Genomic DNA, 17,920 nt, shown 5'->3' on the forward strand with positions numbered 1-17,920 from the left:
TTGTTGCTGTGTTTTTTGGGATTTTGGAGCTTACTTTGTTAGGTATATTATTCTTTACATATCTATTTATATATGTTTGGGCTGCATTTTGTGTAGTTGTATGTATGCATGTGAAATTGAAATGTGTAGTTGTTGCATGTGTAGTTGTATGTGTAGTTAAAATACGGATTTACAAGTAATAAAAAGTGCTTGTATATATTTGTGTTTGTGTTGTTTGTAAATATTTTGTGTTTAGTCTGTTTACTAATTCATAATAATCTTAAAATCATGTATTCAGATATTCTTAGTTTTCCTAGACAGAATAATTCAGTTTGTGTCAGTGTCGAAAAGATGCCACATGGCCATTAAGAGTTCAAATGTAGTATATTGCATTTTGGGCAGTAGGTTTCTTTTGGTTACAAATTTGCTTAGAGTAATCTCCAGTTTCTGGTTGTGATATATCATATATGAAATTATATTTAAATATGCAGCATTGTCTTTGATTTTTAACATAACTCTGATTACAACTTTGCAGATTACAGATGTTGAAAATTTGATAGTAGCACCAATATCAAAAGCATCAACTAGGCAAAGAGTTGGAAGGGCAGGAAGAGTACGTCCTGGAAAATGTTATAGGTGCTGAACTGAGAAGTTCTCATTTTATTGACAATAGTTTCTTTTTAGAAGTTGTGCCTATTATTATCTATTCTAAATATCAAGAAGATTTTAATGGTTTAGGTGTGATACTGTGTCCAAATTCTGCCTACTTTGTGCACAGTTTGAAGTGAATTAGATCTTGAAAAACAGGGCGTGATATGAGTTGATAATTTTCATAGATTGATGGGTGAATATCTTCCATAGCATCTCTCCTGGTTTGAATTAGGGGTTACCTGTGTAGGCCGAGTCTTGAATAATTTCTCCCTTTATATCATCCAACTAGACTTAATGAATAAAATACTAGTCTGTAGGTGTTTATTATATTTAATTTCAGCTTTGATTGATCATTCTAGGTTTTAACAACTCGATAACTCATGATTTTGATATTACGCTTTCATATGTATATGCATGTCTTTATCTACTATACCAGTTCCGGATTGGGGGGCAACCAGGAGCAGAAATTTTTCTAGAAGCAGCAACTATTCTACCTTAATCCGGATAGGCATCTACTAAACCAGTTCCGGATTGGGGGCAACCAGGAGCAGAAAGTTTTCTAGAAGTAGCAAATATTCTACCTTAATCCGGATTGCCATCTACACCAGATCCGGATTGGAGGGCAACCAGGAGCAGAAATTGTTCTAGAAGCAGCAACTATTCTACCTTAATCCGGATTGCCATCTACTACACCAGATCCGGATTGGGGGGCAACCAGGAGAAGAAATTTTTCTAAGGCATCAGCCATCCTACCTTAATCCGGATTGGCATCTACTACACCAGATCCAGATTGGGGGGCAACCAGGAGCAGAAATTTTTCTAAGGCATCAACCATCCTACCTTAATCCGAATTGGCATCTACTACACCAGATCCGGATTGGGGGGCAACCAGGAGCAGAAATTTTTCTCCCAAGCCAACCATGTAATCCTACTCTACTCCCTCATCCGGAAAATCCGCATAAGGGAGTGGGGGGGAAATGATAGGGTATAAGTGACCCGGCCAGGATGTAACCTGGATCTAAAGGACACCAGGCTCGATCGATGGTCCGAGACCCCCCTCTCCCAGAACAATCAAATGGAGAGGCCAGGCCCGGCCCCATCGCATTACCCGGATCCGGATCCGACGGGGAGCCCGGACCTAATGCCTACCCGGATCCGGATCCGGACTCAGACGGCCATGAGCGGGGTCCCAGCAAAAGCATGCACATCCTACAACCCGTCAAGGAGGGGTACGTGGGCACATGACTATAACAGCTATCAACAACCAACACTCCAGAAAAGCACGACGCATGTCAGAGGCCGTTAGGACACTCTGGAGGTGGTCCTCCCCTGGACACGTGTAAGCAATCCGCCCAAGCCAGGCGTCCTCCGCTCCCAAGATCCAATGGCCTAGATTTAGAGGTAACTACCCATAAACCCTACCTTGGGGCTATATATACCCCCAAGACCGAAGGGTTTAGGGGTTGGAAAATATTTTTACTCTCACACTCACACACTCTCATACACTCAAAAACACACAGCAGCCATCACATATAAACACACATACACAACAGCCTCTAAATTACATAAACATATATACCTTCATCTTCTCCAAAGCCGGTTCTAATTCTCACACCAGAGGCGCCGTGGGAGCCAAACCCCCTTCCGGTGTTGTTTTGCAGGCGCCCAACCAGCAGCTATACCTCACCCCCGCAAAGATTGTCCAGGAACGCCGACACAGTTATAACAATTGATAAACAAGAACAAAAACCAGCCATCACATATAAACACACATACACAGCAGCCTCTAAATTACATAAACATATATACCTTCATCTTCTCCAAAGCCTGTTCTAATTCTCACACCAGAGGCGCCGTGGGAGCCAAACCCCCTTCCGGTGTTGTTTTGCAGGCGCCCAACCAGCAGCTATACCTCACCCCCGCACAGATTGTCCAGGAACGCCGTCGGACGGAGCCGCCCGCTCACCGGAGTTATCAACATGTTATGAGTGGGTAAAGCGGAGAAACAGAGGAGGAATAGATGCATAGTCAGGATCAAGAATTCGAGGAAAAGACAACACTCGCGGGGAACGTGATAAAACATACACTATGATTGTTGTTACCTGCAAATTTGCTTGAGAAATCAGGTGTCTCCATTAAATTATACTAAGTGAAATTATAAGAAAAATGAATGTGAATCTGTATCTTAAAAAACTGAAATGACAAGGTCAAGTTACAACCCACTTGTATTACAGTGAAATCTAAGGAGAAGTTCACATCGGAATCTTCAGAAATTGAAGATGTAAATTAGTGAGTTTTTGTCAACAACCTAGATCAGTGGTCTTATTTAGCTGAAATGCAAAAGTAAATAATTTATATATATGAATTATGAGTGCAGAGTATTGGAGCTAGCTGCAGTACTGATGTAAGTAGCTGCAGTGAGTGGAAGCAAGGAGTAAATCACATATGTTACTTAGTACTCTAATATTTGAAAAGAAAAAGAAGCTGAACTTAATTAACTAATTCTAAAGGATAAAGAAATTTTGGAATGTATTAACTAATTAATAATACTAGAATAGAATGTCTAAAGGAGATGCCTATTAAAAATTAATCATTGTGTGGATCCGACACACAAAAATCTAGCCCTCAAAGTTGGGTAGTACGAACCTTCCTCACAAAGAAGTTATGAAGACAACAATATTGAGTTGAGCCCACTAGAACCTTCCGGACTCTTACATTCTTATGATTTATAAACAACTCTTGAAACTCATGTTATACAAGAACCACCTATTCTATATATACTTGCAAGAAAACACCTTCTTCAAATATGGATTTGTTGGTAGGTAATGATGGCACGGTATATGTTTTCGTAGAAGTTCACCTCTCATTTCTGATGTTGTGTCCTATGATGCTTCTACAAGCTACGCCTTTATCTTCCAAGAGGAAATTTGTTCTTTCATGAGAAATGTTTGGTTCAAATTTGCATTCTCCAAAAGAATTTGAATACTCTCCTTGCAATTTTGATAAGGCTTATGTTAATGTCTTTTTTCCAAGAGTAACGTTGGAAAAAATTTGAGTGAGGGTTAATTAAGCCCATTGTTTATGTTTGTGACAAGTAATGTAACTTTGATGTTATGTAAGTAGTAAAATTTTATGTAAGTGTTGGATGTTATGGTATCATCACATTTGATTCACACACTCTAGTGCTTAATTCTCCTCTTATTAACTATCATGTTCTGACTTTTGATGCTAAAATCTATAATTTCGGTGAGTTTATGCTAATGATAATATTACCAACGTTAAAGAATATGTTGTTATTATTCAATGTATTCTTTTCATTTATTTCTTTGTCGAAAATTGTGATGACTTTATGATTTGGATAATCAGAGGTTCTGTCAATAAAATATTGGTATTTAAAATACTTTATTGCGGCTTTTATGATACTTTCTCGACTAGCTCCAGATGTACGTATCATTTTATTTTTTTTTGGATGTTTTATAAGCTAATACCTTATCGTTGTGAGGAAATTTTATTGAGACACTTCGATAATTTAAACCAAAAGCTTGTTTTGAGAACTCATCATTACAGCTTGAAAGAAGGCTTACAAACATCTTAATAAGTCCAGAAATGTTGCAAAGATTTTTTTTTCTTAAGTCTATCCGGAAATTGTGCAATGGTTGTTCCTTTCTCTTAGTATCACCTCGTTATAAATCACGATATTTTCAAATTCTGTCATCTAATCTTTTAAAAACAGATTTCTTCCATAGATTTATATAAATTTGATAAAAGCATCTTACTTGTACGATCTTATGGCTTTCATTCAAATTTCAAGTAATTAAAAAAATTAGGCATATATAGAGATACAAACATATATTTTTGGCACTAAAGTACTTAATAACAGTCAAAAGATTGTTTATTATATAAATAATTAATTCTCAATTATATTTTTTCCTTAGATTGTTTAAATTGTACATCAACATATATATTTTTATAAATATAGTACTCTCTTTGCTTGTATGACATTATACATTATACCAGAAAACAAAGTGTTGGTGCAGGATGATCATTTATAGTATTCTTTATGTACCCGGAATATAATGTACTCTATATTTAGTTCTCAGCATGTACTACTATATATGTTATTCTTCATGTACCCCAAATATAATGTACTCTAGGTTTATTTCTTAGCATGTGCTACTATACACGTTATGTTGCACGATGTAGATAGGTATTATTATCATGTAATAATTTTTATTATTTTGCACTCCTATATGATACAATAAAAGTTATTACGTATGTTACATGTTATAAATTATAGAGTTACATGTTATAAATTATAGATATATAGATATATACGTCTTTTTTTAATATGTGTAACATGGGATATATAACAGTTATGACAATTGATAAACAAGAACAAAAACCAGCTAAACAATTGACACCCTTGTTCGTGGACCATTTAACATGAACTTTAGAAACATTATTTAATGTATAAATAATAACTCGAGGAACATTGATTAAAGTATAAACATTTTTTCTGAAGTATAGCATGCCAAATGGAAACTAAATGGGAGAATTCATCTCAAGTGAAGCGTTCACCGCACACATTACCACTTGACAGACAGATTCTACTATCTGTTTCATGTTAGTGTGTTTTATCTAACTCCCCCTTCTTTTACTCCTATTGCTTCAGCAATATTTAGTTGCGCTCTTCGAGGCTTGCCTTTGGAACTTAATTGTATCACAGTCCCCTTACCATCCTTACCAATCCACCAACACTACAACAAAAAAAAAAACTAAATTCCACCAACTTAAAGCCACTGAAGTTAAATTCCACCGATTTCGATGGAATTTAAAATCAACTAAAATTTTCATTGACGAATGAATAAAATCCACCGCATGCGGTGAAATTTAAGTTCGGTCACTTTTAATAGGTGAAATTTATAGTCGGCGCTTTTAGTCGGTGGAATTAAATTTTAATTGTACTTTTATTTTTATTAAATTTAATAAAAATAGGCGGGAAATTTCCCTCCAAAAATTATAAATATTGGAAACAATGAAAACAACCGAATTTGGTGGCTTTTATGTTAACAATAAGTTTATATGTTTTTTTCAACAATATTTCTTTAACAATGTTTAAAGAAAACTAAAAACAAATTTTTTTAACTATAACCCCCCAACCACACCCTCCCCCGCCCATCTTTTCACTGATCCGAACTATAAGAGTTCCAGTTCAACCCACCATTATTGTAGTAAGTTTTTTCTTCCCATATTTTCTCACTTTACTATACTTACATCTACATACTTATTTGCCTACAATTATCTACAACTTCAGTTCAACATTTTAAAGATAAATTTGACTCCTTTATCTGATTATTGTTGGGTTACCTAAGGGAAAAAAATCTTGTTTGAGTTATTGTACTTGCCTATAATTGAAAAGATGTGTAGCTTTTTTACACCAAGTTTTAATCTTCAGGGACTTGCGCTCTGGGAGAAGGGGTTTTTTGTTGGCCTTTAATTTGATTGAGTTGTTTTAGAGGAGAAGTGGAGGGATTTTATTTGTTGGTTTGAGTTGAGGTTGTTGTAGGGTGCTGGCAGATTTTATTTGGCTCACTTATATGAGAGATGAATTGGGAGACTGAGGAGAGATTATGAAAGAGAATCAGGAGAGATGGTGATTGAGTGAGAGTGAGCTAGAAAGAAGGGGACGAAGAGATAGATCGAGAAAGGAGAAGCAAAACGGAGAGCGAAATGGTGAGAGATGGAGTCACCGGAATTTTTTCCCGGTGGTAGGTGGTGGTTGCACGGGATGGGTGGGGTGGTTCTTTATTATTTTTCTGAAACATTTTTATGCTAAAATCGACCGATTTTGGTGTAATTTATTCTCGGGTGGGAGATTCAAATTTTCACAAAATTTTGAACTTCAAATTTTAAATTTTATAAAAGCGACCAATGATTCGGTCGATTTTATATAAATTCTACCGTAAAACTTAAAATCCACCCTCTGAAAAGCCACCAACATGCTTCGGTCGATTTTATACTAAATTCCACAGAATATGGTCGATTATAGCTAAATTCCAGCGATATTTGGTGGTGGATTTTAGTAATTTTCAGAGATGAAATGTGGATCTATTAATGCTGGAAATTTGGTCTAAGAAATCTACAATTTACTAATTCTATATAGAAATTAATTCTTCTTAATTAGATATATTAATTTGTAATGAAATATAGCATGAAATATAAATCATCAAATTTTAGACAATTGCGATGCTATAAAATTTGTCATAATAATGCTAAGACATTCAAATTTAATTTTATTACAGCATGAATATATTCTCACCGATGATCAGAGGGGTATTAAATTACTAAGGTTTCTGCAAAACAGAAATATACTTAGCCTCCGCATGATCTATACTATTCCAGAGGCATGCACATGATCTAGACTAAGGCATAAACCAAAACATTCTGGACTGCAAAGATACAGATATTTGATACAAAACAATACATGATTAAAATCATCAAACTCTCATAGTCATCTCATTATCCATAGTACAAACAGGCTTTAGCACAAGAGTTGACAATTGTAAGAAAACCTTCAGGAGCAAGCCCACTCAAACTGCATCTTCAAGGATCTCCATAGCCATGCTACTTAGCAGCCGTAGACCTTTGGCAAAAACATGAAAATTTAAATTAATACTAGTCAATTGACAAAATCAAGGGTTACATATATAATTTTGCATTACAAATTTTTTTGTAATAAGATTGAGTTAGTGAATTTTCAATAATTTTAACTTATGATTTAAAATGAATGTTTTAATAATTTTACTTATGAGTCAGATTTTTTTAATTAAATGAACCCAAATAGATAATTTTGAAATATAATTATTTTCATTCATGAATTTTAAATTAGAATAACATTTAAAACATATATTTAAAAAATAAAGTTAATAAAAAGTGAAAAATCAAAATAAGTTAAGAAAAAGTACATCGCTAGTAAAATTCAATTTATGAGCTTATAAATTATAAATTCAAAAATTCAACTTATAATTTGGGTCGACAAACACTGGTCAATAAACTGTTACCGCTTATAAGTCATGAGTTGACTTATAAGTGGTGCCCAAACAGGCCTAATAAGATTTTAAAAAGTCATATGATCACTTAGTATTCTTGAACTATATCTCATAAAGATAAAGATTTTGCTTGGGGCTTGAAAACAATATTTAATATGCTTAAAAACATGATTAGAAGGAAGGAAGGAAAAAGTTTATGGGAATGAAATGAAGGAAGATAAAGCTTGTGAATTGATGCACATATAATCAAAATAGATGTATATAATATACTTTTAGCTTGGAGAGGTAATTAAATGTGAAAGTTTACTCCTACAGGGAAAGAAGTAATCTAATTATTTTAATGTCTATCTTTAAGCCCTAATAGAAATTTAAACTTAAGAAAGAAAGGAAATGAATATCAAGGAAAATATCATTGTCCAACAAGAGATGCAAGGAAAAACCTAAGCCACGTGTAACAGAAGCCGGAAACAGTACACATATCTATGATAAAGGACTACTATACAGCTCAGCCTTAAATATACTTTTTATGCAATGATTTTGTAAAATACCCCCAGTTAAAAAGAAACGCAAACAGATTATAAATATGTCAAGAAGATTATTAGGAAGGTTTTGGAGGTTTTGGCAAGAGGGAAAACAATTTCTCAAGAACGGGCATGGCTCTTATATATTTGTTTAGGAAGTTTTGGCATTAGCTGAAACACTTGCTCAAGAACAGGCATGACTCTGATATTATATTTCAGACATTGTATTTCTTGTTTTTCTTTCACAGAGAGCCAAAGCCTTACTTCTGATATGGGAATTACTTCCCATCTTAAAATTTAATTATTGTCTTTTAAACTGTTTTCCTTGTATTTTACCATATATATGTAATAACAAAATTCAAACAACATAAATTTGCATTTAAACTTCACATAGAAAGATTAAGCAGCATTACCTTCATCACTTTCGTCGTCTTCAGCCACCTTTTTCTCTCGAATAAGTTGATTCTCTTCTGCACTTGTACCACCATCAAGATGAACAAGACTCTCAATATAAGCAACTGACTCATAGTATTGAGGCAGACCCCTAATTCTGAATTCCTCTCGTACTTCTTCCTTGACAAGATCGTACCACAAAAACTTTTCTTGGCTTGCCAAAAGTAAATGATTGCCACTCTTCGAAAATGCCAATGGCTGGTAAACTGTAGATGGTCTATTAAACGAAACTAACTTGGTCCAAGTATCCTCTTCTCCATCCCTTTGCAGTAACCATATGTCTCCCATTTCCGCCAACTCGTCATCACATTCTGGATGATAAACATAACACTGAACACAAAGAAAACCTTCCATGGACCCAATATAAATGTCAACATTGCAACTTGTATCATCATAGGCAGGTAGTGCTGGTACCACTCTATATTCTTCGGTTGCAAGCTCAAAGGCAGCAATATATTTTCCGTGATTTGACTCAACAGTTTCTTCAGAACACATCCAAAACAAAGCACCATTAGCAAAATAGCAGGTAATCGTCCACAATTTACTGAATAAGGAAAATTCCCAATTCTTCTCCATGAATTTGATTTTAAACTATAAACATGAACTTCCTTATCATTCTGCGCACCATTAGATCGAGTACTACGATACCACTGAACCGTCATTACAACTTATAATCGTCATTAACACGATCGTACCCAAACCCCAGATTATTATATGTATGATTATAAAAAGAACCTTGAGGAATACTAACACGAGGAAGAATCACATCAATATATGTGCGAATTGCTGGATTCCAAAATGTGATTTCCTTAATACATTGATCATAAAATAAAATAACACCTTTACACATACCAATTAATTGAGTAGAAGAATTATAACGTCCCCCTGGACATTTTGGTTCAAAACAACGGAGTGTATCAATTTCAACACAATGTAAACCCACACTTTTGCAATTTAGATCGGGATCCATACTTCTGCAAAGTATATTTCGATTCAAACGATTTCTCACCGAATGACGAAGATGCACGTTGGCGAAATATGGACTGTCTATCAAGTCACGAAATTGCTTTGAAACGCAGCGCAACCTCATTAAAATGAACACCGGTAGGTGGATGAAAATGAGGGCAAGCAGTTCATCTGACATTTTTTTAGAGTTTAATTTATATGAAGATGAAGATGGGGATGATTAAGAGTGAAAACAGTAGAGAAGGAAATGAGTGTTTTTGAGGTAATAAGGGCAAAAAGAAATTATGTTTACCGCTTTTGCAAAAAGTGTTTTTTATTGTTGGGTAATAGCTCACAGTATCACCCAAAAAGCCCAAAATATCACAAAATATGGTCATTTCTATTAGTGAAAAATCAATTTTTAAAAACATTTTTAAAAAAAACACAATTATACATTACACTTTATGTAAATTAAAATATTAGTTTTAAAGAAATAAAAAAAATCATAAAAACGCATGTTAATGAGGCATATATATATTGTGAATGCCTGTAGTATAACAAATGACTTGAAAATGAGAGAAAACATTACTTTTACGAAGAAAGTGATAAGCAAAGTGATTTTATTAAGTTTTTCGATAATAGTAAGGATCATTTTTTAATTTAATTTCTATTTTTTTTTGTTTCTTTTTGTTCATTGATTTGTGAAATTAAAAATACTTTTGCAAATCACACTTATTTTGTATCTTAAAATCATTCAAATATCAATGGATAATTGATTACAAGAGCCAATATTTATATTGGAATTACATATTTAGATAATTTCATAGAAAAATTATATTTATAAAATATTTATATAAAGATTAATAAAGTAATTATCTATTTATGTAAGAAATTACATAATATAAGAAGTTTTTTTATCCTCCTATACAAAAAAGACATCCCTGCAGAGAGATATGTATATACTATATTTGAAGTACTAAAAGATGTTTATAATAATTCATTCTTTAAAATTTACTAGTTTAGAATCCGTGCTATGCACAGTGTAGCACGGTGTCTTTATGGTTTAATAGCTTTAATTTTATTTTAACTCAATTATATATTATATATTACTCTGCATATATTATTATTTTTTGGGTTAAACATCAATTAGATGACTCATTACCGTCAAATGACTCAAGTAGGTCATTGGTTACAAATTTGACTCATAGAATCATCAATATTAACCTTAAACTTTAACCGGGCCATTAGTGGGTGTGTTTGTGAAGAAAGTATACACCTTCTACCGTCCTGGTTTCATAATATATATAGATATGTGTTTGCAATGTAAAACAGAGAAAACAAAGTATTCAAGTTGATCTTATTCTTGCAAAAGAGTACAAAACAGTTAAATAATATTATGAAAGAGAACACACTTATCTAAGCTAAAAATAAGGAATTAAGTACTGAATGAATCCTAAATAAACCCATATTACTCCACATAGCCGAAACTTATTCAAAACACTCCTACAAAATCTCATGAACATTATAAACCATAACAAACCGGTAAACCACATTCAGAGGACTCAGACAAGACTTAAAACATAATAGAAGTTTTGGGCAGTAACTCCCTAGAAAACCACCCCATAATGATTATGGGATTTATTGAGCTTTTAAATATGCATATATAAATGTATATATACATTTTTTGGTAACCGCTCCTAGGCCCAATTGCACCTTGCCACGTGGCAGGGGTGGTTGTCCTCCCCCAGCCCCTATAAAAAGCTGCTCTCTTCCCCCTTTTATTCTCTGTTCGCATATAAAAAAAAAAACAACAGTCGCCATTTTCTTCTCCCGTTGCTGAGCATTTTCGAAGTCATTTTCGAGATTTTGAAGCCTTGGATCTTGTTCTTTCGCTGTTTCTGTTTTTCTGCCGTGCTACAAATTGTAAGTCTTTATTTTCTTTTCCTCTTTTTCTTTTCGATTTCTCATCAGGATTATCACATGATCATCATTAGGATTAGTAGGCATATCCTATATTGATAGGATGATATATCGAAAGATGAGTATGATGGAGGATGATATATCGAAAGATGAGTATGATGGAGGTGCTAAACGGAATCTAGAGGCACACATTGAAGAGTTCTTATTCCCTAATTCAACAAATTAGTTAAACAAGATAAAGAAAGATTGTTCCCTGATGTAAGTTGAGATTGTTGGGATTTTCTTCTAAACTTGTTTTTATTTATTTGATTTATTAAAATGTGTGCTTGTTATCCTGTTACTCTGTAAACCGCGAGTCTTGTAGTTGGACGTGATCTTTGGAGGCATGGAGAGTTTTTAGGAGTCAATAAGTATACAGCGGGGTGAGTTTGAGTTGTATTAAAAAATTAGTTTCTGCAGTTCCTATTTTCTAGCATGGCAATTTATCTTGTATATCTCATTGAATAAAAGACGAGTTGAACGTGCATCTTATTTTCATAGTTTCAAATTAAACACTTAGTAATATATGTAAGATTGTTTTGTATTTATTCAACATTCTGTTATAAGGGCTCGGGTGTCCCCAGTGAATGCCCAAGATGTTGACAGTGGAAACGGGAAAAAATAAGGATGGTGCAGTGAGCTTAAATTATCCCATGTCGTCAAGAGGAAATTACACAACATGGGCAATGAAAATGAAAGTCTACTTGCAGGCCCATGGTGTTTGGGTGTTGTAGAATCGAAGGAGAAAAATGGGTGGTCGATAACAGGTCATACAAGATTGCTCTTGCTGCTATATATCATGGCATCCCCGAAGATATTCTTCTGTCATTGGCAGAGAAAGAGACTGCAAAAGAAGCTTGGGAAGCTGTAAGGGTCACGTGTCAAGATGTTGATCGCGTGAAGAAGGCGAGGATACAAACTCTAAGGAGTGGGTTCGAAGCAATGATCATGAAGGATACAGATTCCCTTGACGACTTCTATCTGGAAATGAGTGGACTCGTGGTTAACATATGTGCACTTGGTGAAGAAATCGCAGAATCATATATGGTCAAGAAGCTGCTAAGAGCGGTGCCCTCAAACTTCCTTCAAATTTCTCTACCATGGAACAATTCGGAGACTTGGAGAAGATGAAAGTGGAAGAAACTATCGGCTCTTTGAAAACTAACAAGGAGAGACTTCGAGGTAAACCTGAGAACAACGACGGATAGCTATTGCTTATTGAAGAGGAGTGGGCTAAAAGAGAAAAGGAAGATGGGAAACTTCTATTGACATGTGATAGGGTATAAGAGACCCGGCCAGGATGTAACCTGGATCTAAAGACACCAGACTCGATCGATAGTCCGAGACCCCCCTCTCCCAGAACAATCAAATGGAGAGGCCAGGCCCGGCCCCATCGCATTACCCGGATCCGGATCCGACGGAGAGCCCGGACCTAATGCCTACCCGGATCCGGACTAAGACGGCCATGAGGGGGTCCCAGCAAACGCATGCACATCCTACAACCCGCCAAGGAGGGGTACGTGGGCACGTGACTATGACAGCTATCAACAACCAACACTCCAGAAAAGCACGGCGCGTGTCAGAGGCCGTTAGGACACTCTGGAGGTGGTCCTCCCCTGGACACGTGTAAGCAATCCGCCCAAGCCAGGCGTCCTCCGCTCCCAAGATCCAACGGTCCAGATTTAGAGGTAACTACCCCTAAACCCTACCTTGGGGCTATATATACCCCCAAGACCGAAGGGTTTAGGGGTTGGAAAATATTTTTACTCTCACACTCACACACTCTCATACACTCAAAAACACACAGCAGCCATCACATATAAACACACATACACAGCAGCCTCTAAATTACATAAACATATACCTTCATTTCTCCAAAGCTGTTCTTATTCTCACACCGGAGGCACCGTGGGAGCCAAACCCCCCTTCCGGTGTTGTTTTGCAGGCGCCCAACCAGCAGCTACACCTCACCCCCACACAGATTGTCCAGGAACGCCGTCGGACGGAGCTGCCCGCTCACCGGAGTTATTATTTGGCGCTAGAAGGAGGGGCGCTCCATTCTTGGGTCTCGGTGCCCCTGGATTCATCTTCATCAGCAAACTCTTGAGAGAGTCCACTTTCAAAACTGTAAGAACATAAACAACCAAAACCTTTCTTCAATATGAATGTTTATTTTAGCCACGTTTGTGTGAACTCGTTACTTTAGGCCACGTTTGTGTGAGCCCGCTCTTGTTAAGTTTTGGTTGTTTAGAGTTTGATAATCTTGATAGTCTTGAAGCCTGGGGTTTGATAGTCTTGGTAATTTTAAAACCCAGAATTGTTTTAGCTTGCATATTTTCTTTTGTGTTCAAGAGGCTGTTGCTTGTTTAGTATTGTTGTTAGCAAAACCCAGAAAATTTGCTTGCTGTTATTCTGGAAATTTTTTGTAATCTTCAAAAAAACAACCTCAGATCCACATTTATAGCCTCAAATCTTGGTCAGTTGTTTGTACATTTGTGGTGATGGCAAGAGCAGGAAAAAGTACAGCTGGTAGGACCTCCGCCAGTACCCATATTCAGGATCAAGACCCCTCTCAAGTTCAAGAACTTGGAGGAGACAGGGAGACCTTCCAGGAGCAACCACTGACACAGCATACCCCGATCAGGGATGCTAGAAATGTCATAGAGCTAAATCAATACAAGTACACAAATGTTCCAGTTGTAGAGGAGCATATGGCTAACTTAACAAGCCATGAACTTGCTGAAGCAATCAGGCTCTACAGAGATGAACAAGCTCGGGCTCAGATGGAATTTGAACAAGATGATGAGCAAGAAGAGTCCGGAGACTCTCAGCAATCCAGGAGATCTGTCTTCGACCGAATTGGGGCTAAGGCAAAAAAGAATCAAAAAGAGCCTAGTAAGAAGGAGACAGAAGCAACCAGAAAGAAAAAGTTAGAAGAAATCAGAGAAAAGAATGAAAATAAGAAGAGAAAAAGAAAGGAGGCTGCGGCTTTTATAGGGGAAGGGGAGAGAAACCACCCCTGCCACGTGGCAGCCAGGGGTTGGTTATCCCAGCAGTTACAAAAAAAAAGAGACAAATATGTATATTATATATACACATAATGCACATTTATATCAAGTCATCATTATGGCCCAATTATCAAGCAAAGTAACTGCCCAAAATTCAAATTCGAAGGGGGGAAAATGAGCAAAACCGTTTAAATTCCCAAACCTTTCGAATTCCACAGCCCAGGAACCGGATCAATAACAATAGTCTGGATCATTGTCAACAGTTTCATGTTTGAAATAATTCTACCCTAATCCGGATTGGGATCCACTACACCAGTTCCGGATTGGGGGGCAACCAGGAGCAGAAATTTTTCTAGAAGCAGCAACTATTCTACCTTAATCCGCATTGGCATCTACTATACCAGTTCCGGATTGGGGGCAACCAGGAGCAGAAATTTTTCTAGAAGCAGCAACTATTCTACCTAATCCGGATTGGCATCTACTATACCAGTTCCGGATTGGGGGGAAACCAGGAGCAGAAATTTTTCTAGAAGCAGTAACTATTCTACCTTAATCCGGATTGCCATCTACTACACCAGATCCGGATTGGGGGGCAACCAGGAGTAGAAATTTTTCTAGAAGCAGCAACTATTCTACCTTAATCCGGATTGCCATCTACTACACCAGATCCGGATTGGGGGGCAACCAGGAGCAGAAATTTTTCTAAGGCATCAACCATCCTACCTTAATCCGGATTGGCATCTACTACACCAGATCCGGATTGGGGGGCAACCAGGAGCAGAAATTTTTCTAAGGCATCAACCATCCTACCTTAATCCGGATTGGCATCTACTATACCAGATCCGGATTGGGGGGCAACCAGGAGCAGAAATTTTTCTCCCAAGCCAACCATGTAATCCTACTCTACTCCCTCATCCAGAAAATCCGCATAAGGGAGGGGGGCGAATGATAGGGTATAAGAGACCCGTTCAGGATAACCTGGATCTAAAGGACACCAGCCTCGATCGATGGTCCGAGACCCCCCTCTCCCAGAACAATCAAATGGAGAGGCCAGGCCCGGCCCCATCGCATTACCCGGATCCGGATCCGACGGGGAGCCCGGACCTAATGCCTACCCGGATCCGGATCCGGACTCAGACGGCCATGAGCGGGGCCCAGCAAAAGCATGCACATCCTAAAACCCGCCAAGGAGGGGTACGTGGGCACGTGACTATAACAGCTATCAACAACCAACAATCCAAAAGCACGACGCGTGTCAGAGGCCGTTAGGACTCTGTAGGTGGTCCTCCCCTGGACACGTGTAAGCAATCCGCCCAAGCCAGGCGTCCTCCGCTCCCAAGATCCAACGGCCCAGATTTAGAGGTAACTACCCCTAAACCCTACCTTGGGGCTATATATACCCCCAAGACCGAAGGGTTTAGGGGTTGGAAAATATTTTTACTCTCACACTCACACACTCTCATACACTCAAAAACACACAGCAGCATCACATATAAACACACATACACAGCACCTCAAAATTACATAAACATATATACCTTCATCTTCTCCAAAGTCTATTCTTATTCTCACACCGGAGGCGCCGTGGGAGCCAAACCCCCCCTTGGTTGTACAGGCGCCCAACCAGCAGCACCTCACCCCCGCACAAATTGTCCAGGAACGCCATCGGACGGAGCCCCCCGCTCACCGGAGTTATCAACATGTTATGAGTGGGTAAAGCGGAGAAACGGAGGAATAAATGCATAGTCAGGATCAAGAATTCGAGGAAAAGACAACACTCGCGGGGTACGTGATAAAACATACACTATGATTGTTGTTACCTGCAAATTTGCTTGAGAAATCAGGTGTCTCCATTAAATTATACTAAGTGGTAAGAAAAATGAATGTGAATCTGTATCTTAAAAAACTGAAATGACAAGGTCAAGTTACAACCCACTTGTATTACAGTGAAATCTAAGGAGAAGTTCACATCGGAATCTTCAGAAATTGAAGATGTAAATTAGTGAGTTTTTGTCAACCAACCTAGATCAGTGGTCTTATTTAGCTGAACGCAAAAGTAAATAATTTATATATATGAATTATGAGTGCAGAGTATAGGAGCTAGCTGCAGTATGATGTAAGTAGCAGCAGTGAGTGGAAGCAAGGAGTAAATCACATATGTTACTTAGTACTCTAATATTTGAAAAGAAACAAAGAAGCTGAACTTAATTAACTAATTCTAAAGGATAAGGAAATTGTGGAATGTATTAACTAATTAATAACACTAGAATAGAATGTCTAAAGGAGATGCCTATTAAAATTAATCATTGTGTGGATCCGACACACAAAAATCTAGCCCTCAAAGTTGGGTAGTACGAACCTTCCTCACAAAGAAGTTATGAAAACAACAATAATGAGTTGAGCCCACTAGAACCTTCCGGACTCTTACATTCTTATGATTTGTAAACAACTCTTGAAACTCATGTTATACAAGAACCACCTATTCTATGTATACTTGCAAGAAAACACCTTCTTCAAATGTGGATTTGTTGGTAGGTAATGATGGCACGGTATATATGTTTTCGTAGAAGTTCACCTCTCATTTCTGATGTTGTGTCCTATGATGCTTCTACAAGCTACGCCTTTATCTTCCAAGAGGAAATTTGTTCTTTCATGAGAAATGTTTGGTTCAAATTTGCATTCTCCAAAAGAATTTGAATACTCTCCTTGCAATTTTGATAAGGCTTATGTTAATATCTTTTTTCCAAGAGTAACGTGGAAAAAATTTGAGCGAGGGTTAATTAAGCCATTGCTTATGTTTGTGACAAGTAATGTATGATGTTTATGTAAGTAGTAAAATTTATGTAAGTGTTGGATGTTATGGTATCATCACATTTGATTCACACACTCTAGTGCTTAATTCTCTCTTATTAACTATCATGTTCTGACTTTTGATGCTAAAATCTATAATTTCGGTGAGTTTATGCTAATGATAATATTACCAACATTAAAGAATATGTTGTTATTATTCAATGTCTTTTCATTTATTTCTTTGTCGAAAATTGTGATGACTTTATGGTTTGGATAATCAGAGGTTCTGTCAATAAAATATTGGTATTTAAAATACTTTATTGCGGCTTTTGTGATACTTTCTCGACTAGCTCCAGATGTACGTATCATTTTATTTTTTTTGGATGTTTTATAAGCTAATACCTTATCGTTGTGAGGAAATTTTATTAAGACACTTCGATAATTTAAACCAAAGCTTGTTTTGAGAACTCATCATTACAGCTTGAAGAACGCTTACAAACATCTTGATAAGTCCAGAAATGTTGCAAAGTTTTTTTTTAAGTCTATCCGGAAATTGTGCATGGTT

The 17,920-nt window shown here is 36.8% G+C and overlaps 1 protein-coding gene across 1 annotated transcript; it reads right to left on the reverse strand.

Annotated features, from left to right (window-relative positions):
* Nucleotides 1-7,207: 7,207 nt before the first annotated feature.
* Nucleotides 7,208-9,038, reverse strand: LOC141677039 (F-box protein CPR1-like). Its single transcript, XM_074482769.1, has 2 exons — nt 8,614-9,038; nt 7,208-7,273 (listed from the first exon to the last, which is right to left on the reverse strand). Exons 1-2 carry the CDS (start codon nt 9,005-9,007, stop codon nt 7,221-7,223), a joined length of 447 nt encoding a protein of 148 aa, XP_074338870.1. The 5' UTR covers nt 9,008-9,038; the 3' UTR covers nt 7,208-7,220.
* Nucleotides 9,039-17,920: the final 8,882 nt, after the last annotated feature.

The sequence above is a fragment of the Apium graveolens genome, chromosome 8 (assembly GCF_009905375.1).
Source record: "Apium graveolens cultivar Ventura chromosome 8, ASM990537v1, whole genome shotgun sequence".
Taxonomy (NCBI): domain Eukaryota; kingdom Viridiplantae; phylum Streptophyta; class Magnoliopsida; order Apiales; family Apiaceae; genus Apium; species Apium graveolens.

Excerpts from the sequence above, each read along its gene's own strand:
- LOC141677039 (XM_074482769.1), bottom strand. The coding sequence starts at position 9,007 with ATGGAAGGTTTTCTTTGTGTTCAGTGTTATGTTTATCATCCAGAATGT. Across the intron at positions 7,274-8,613 it reads AGACGACGAAAGTGATGAAG|GTCTACGGCTGCTAAGTAGC; the intron begins GTAATGCTGCTT and ends TTTTTGCCAAAG.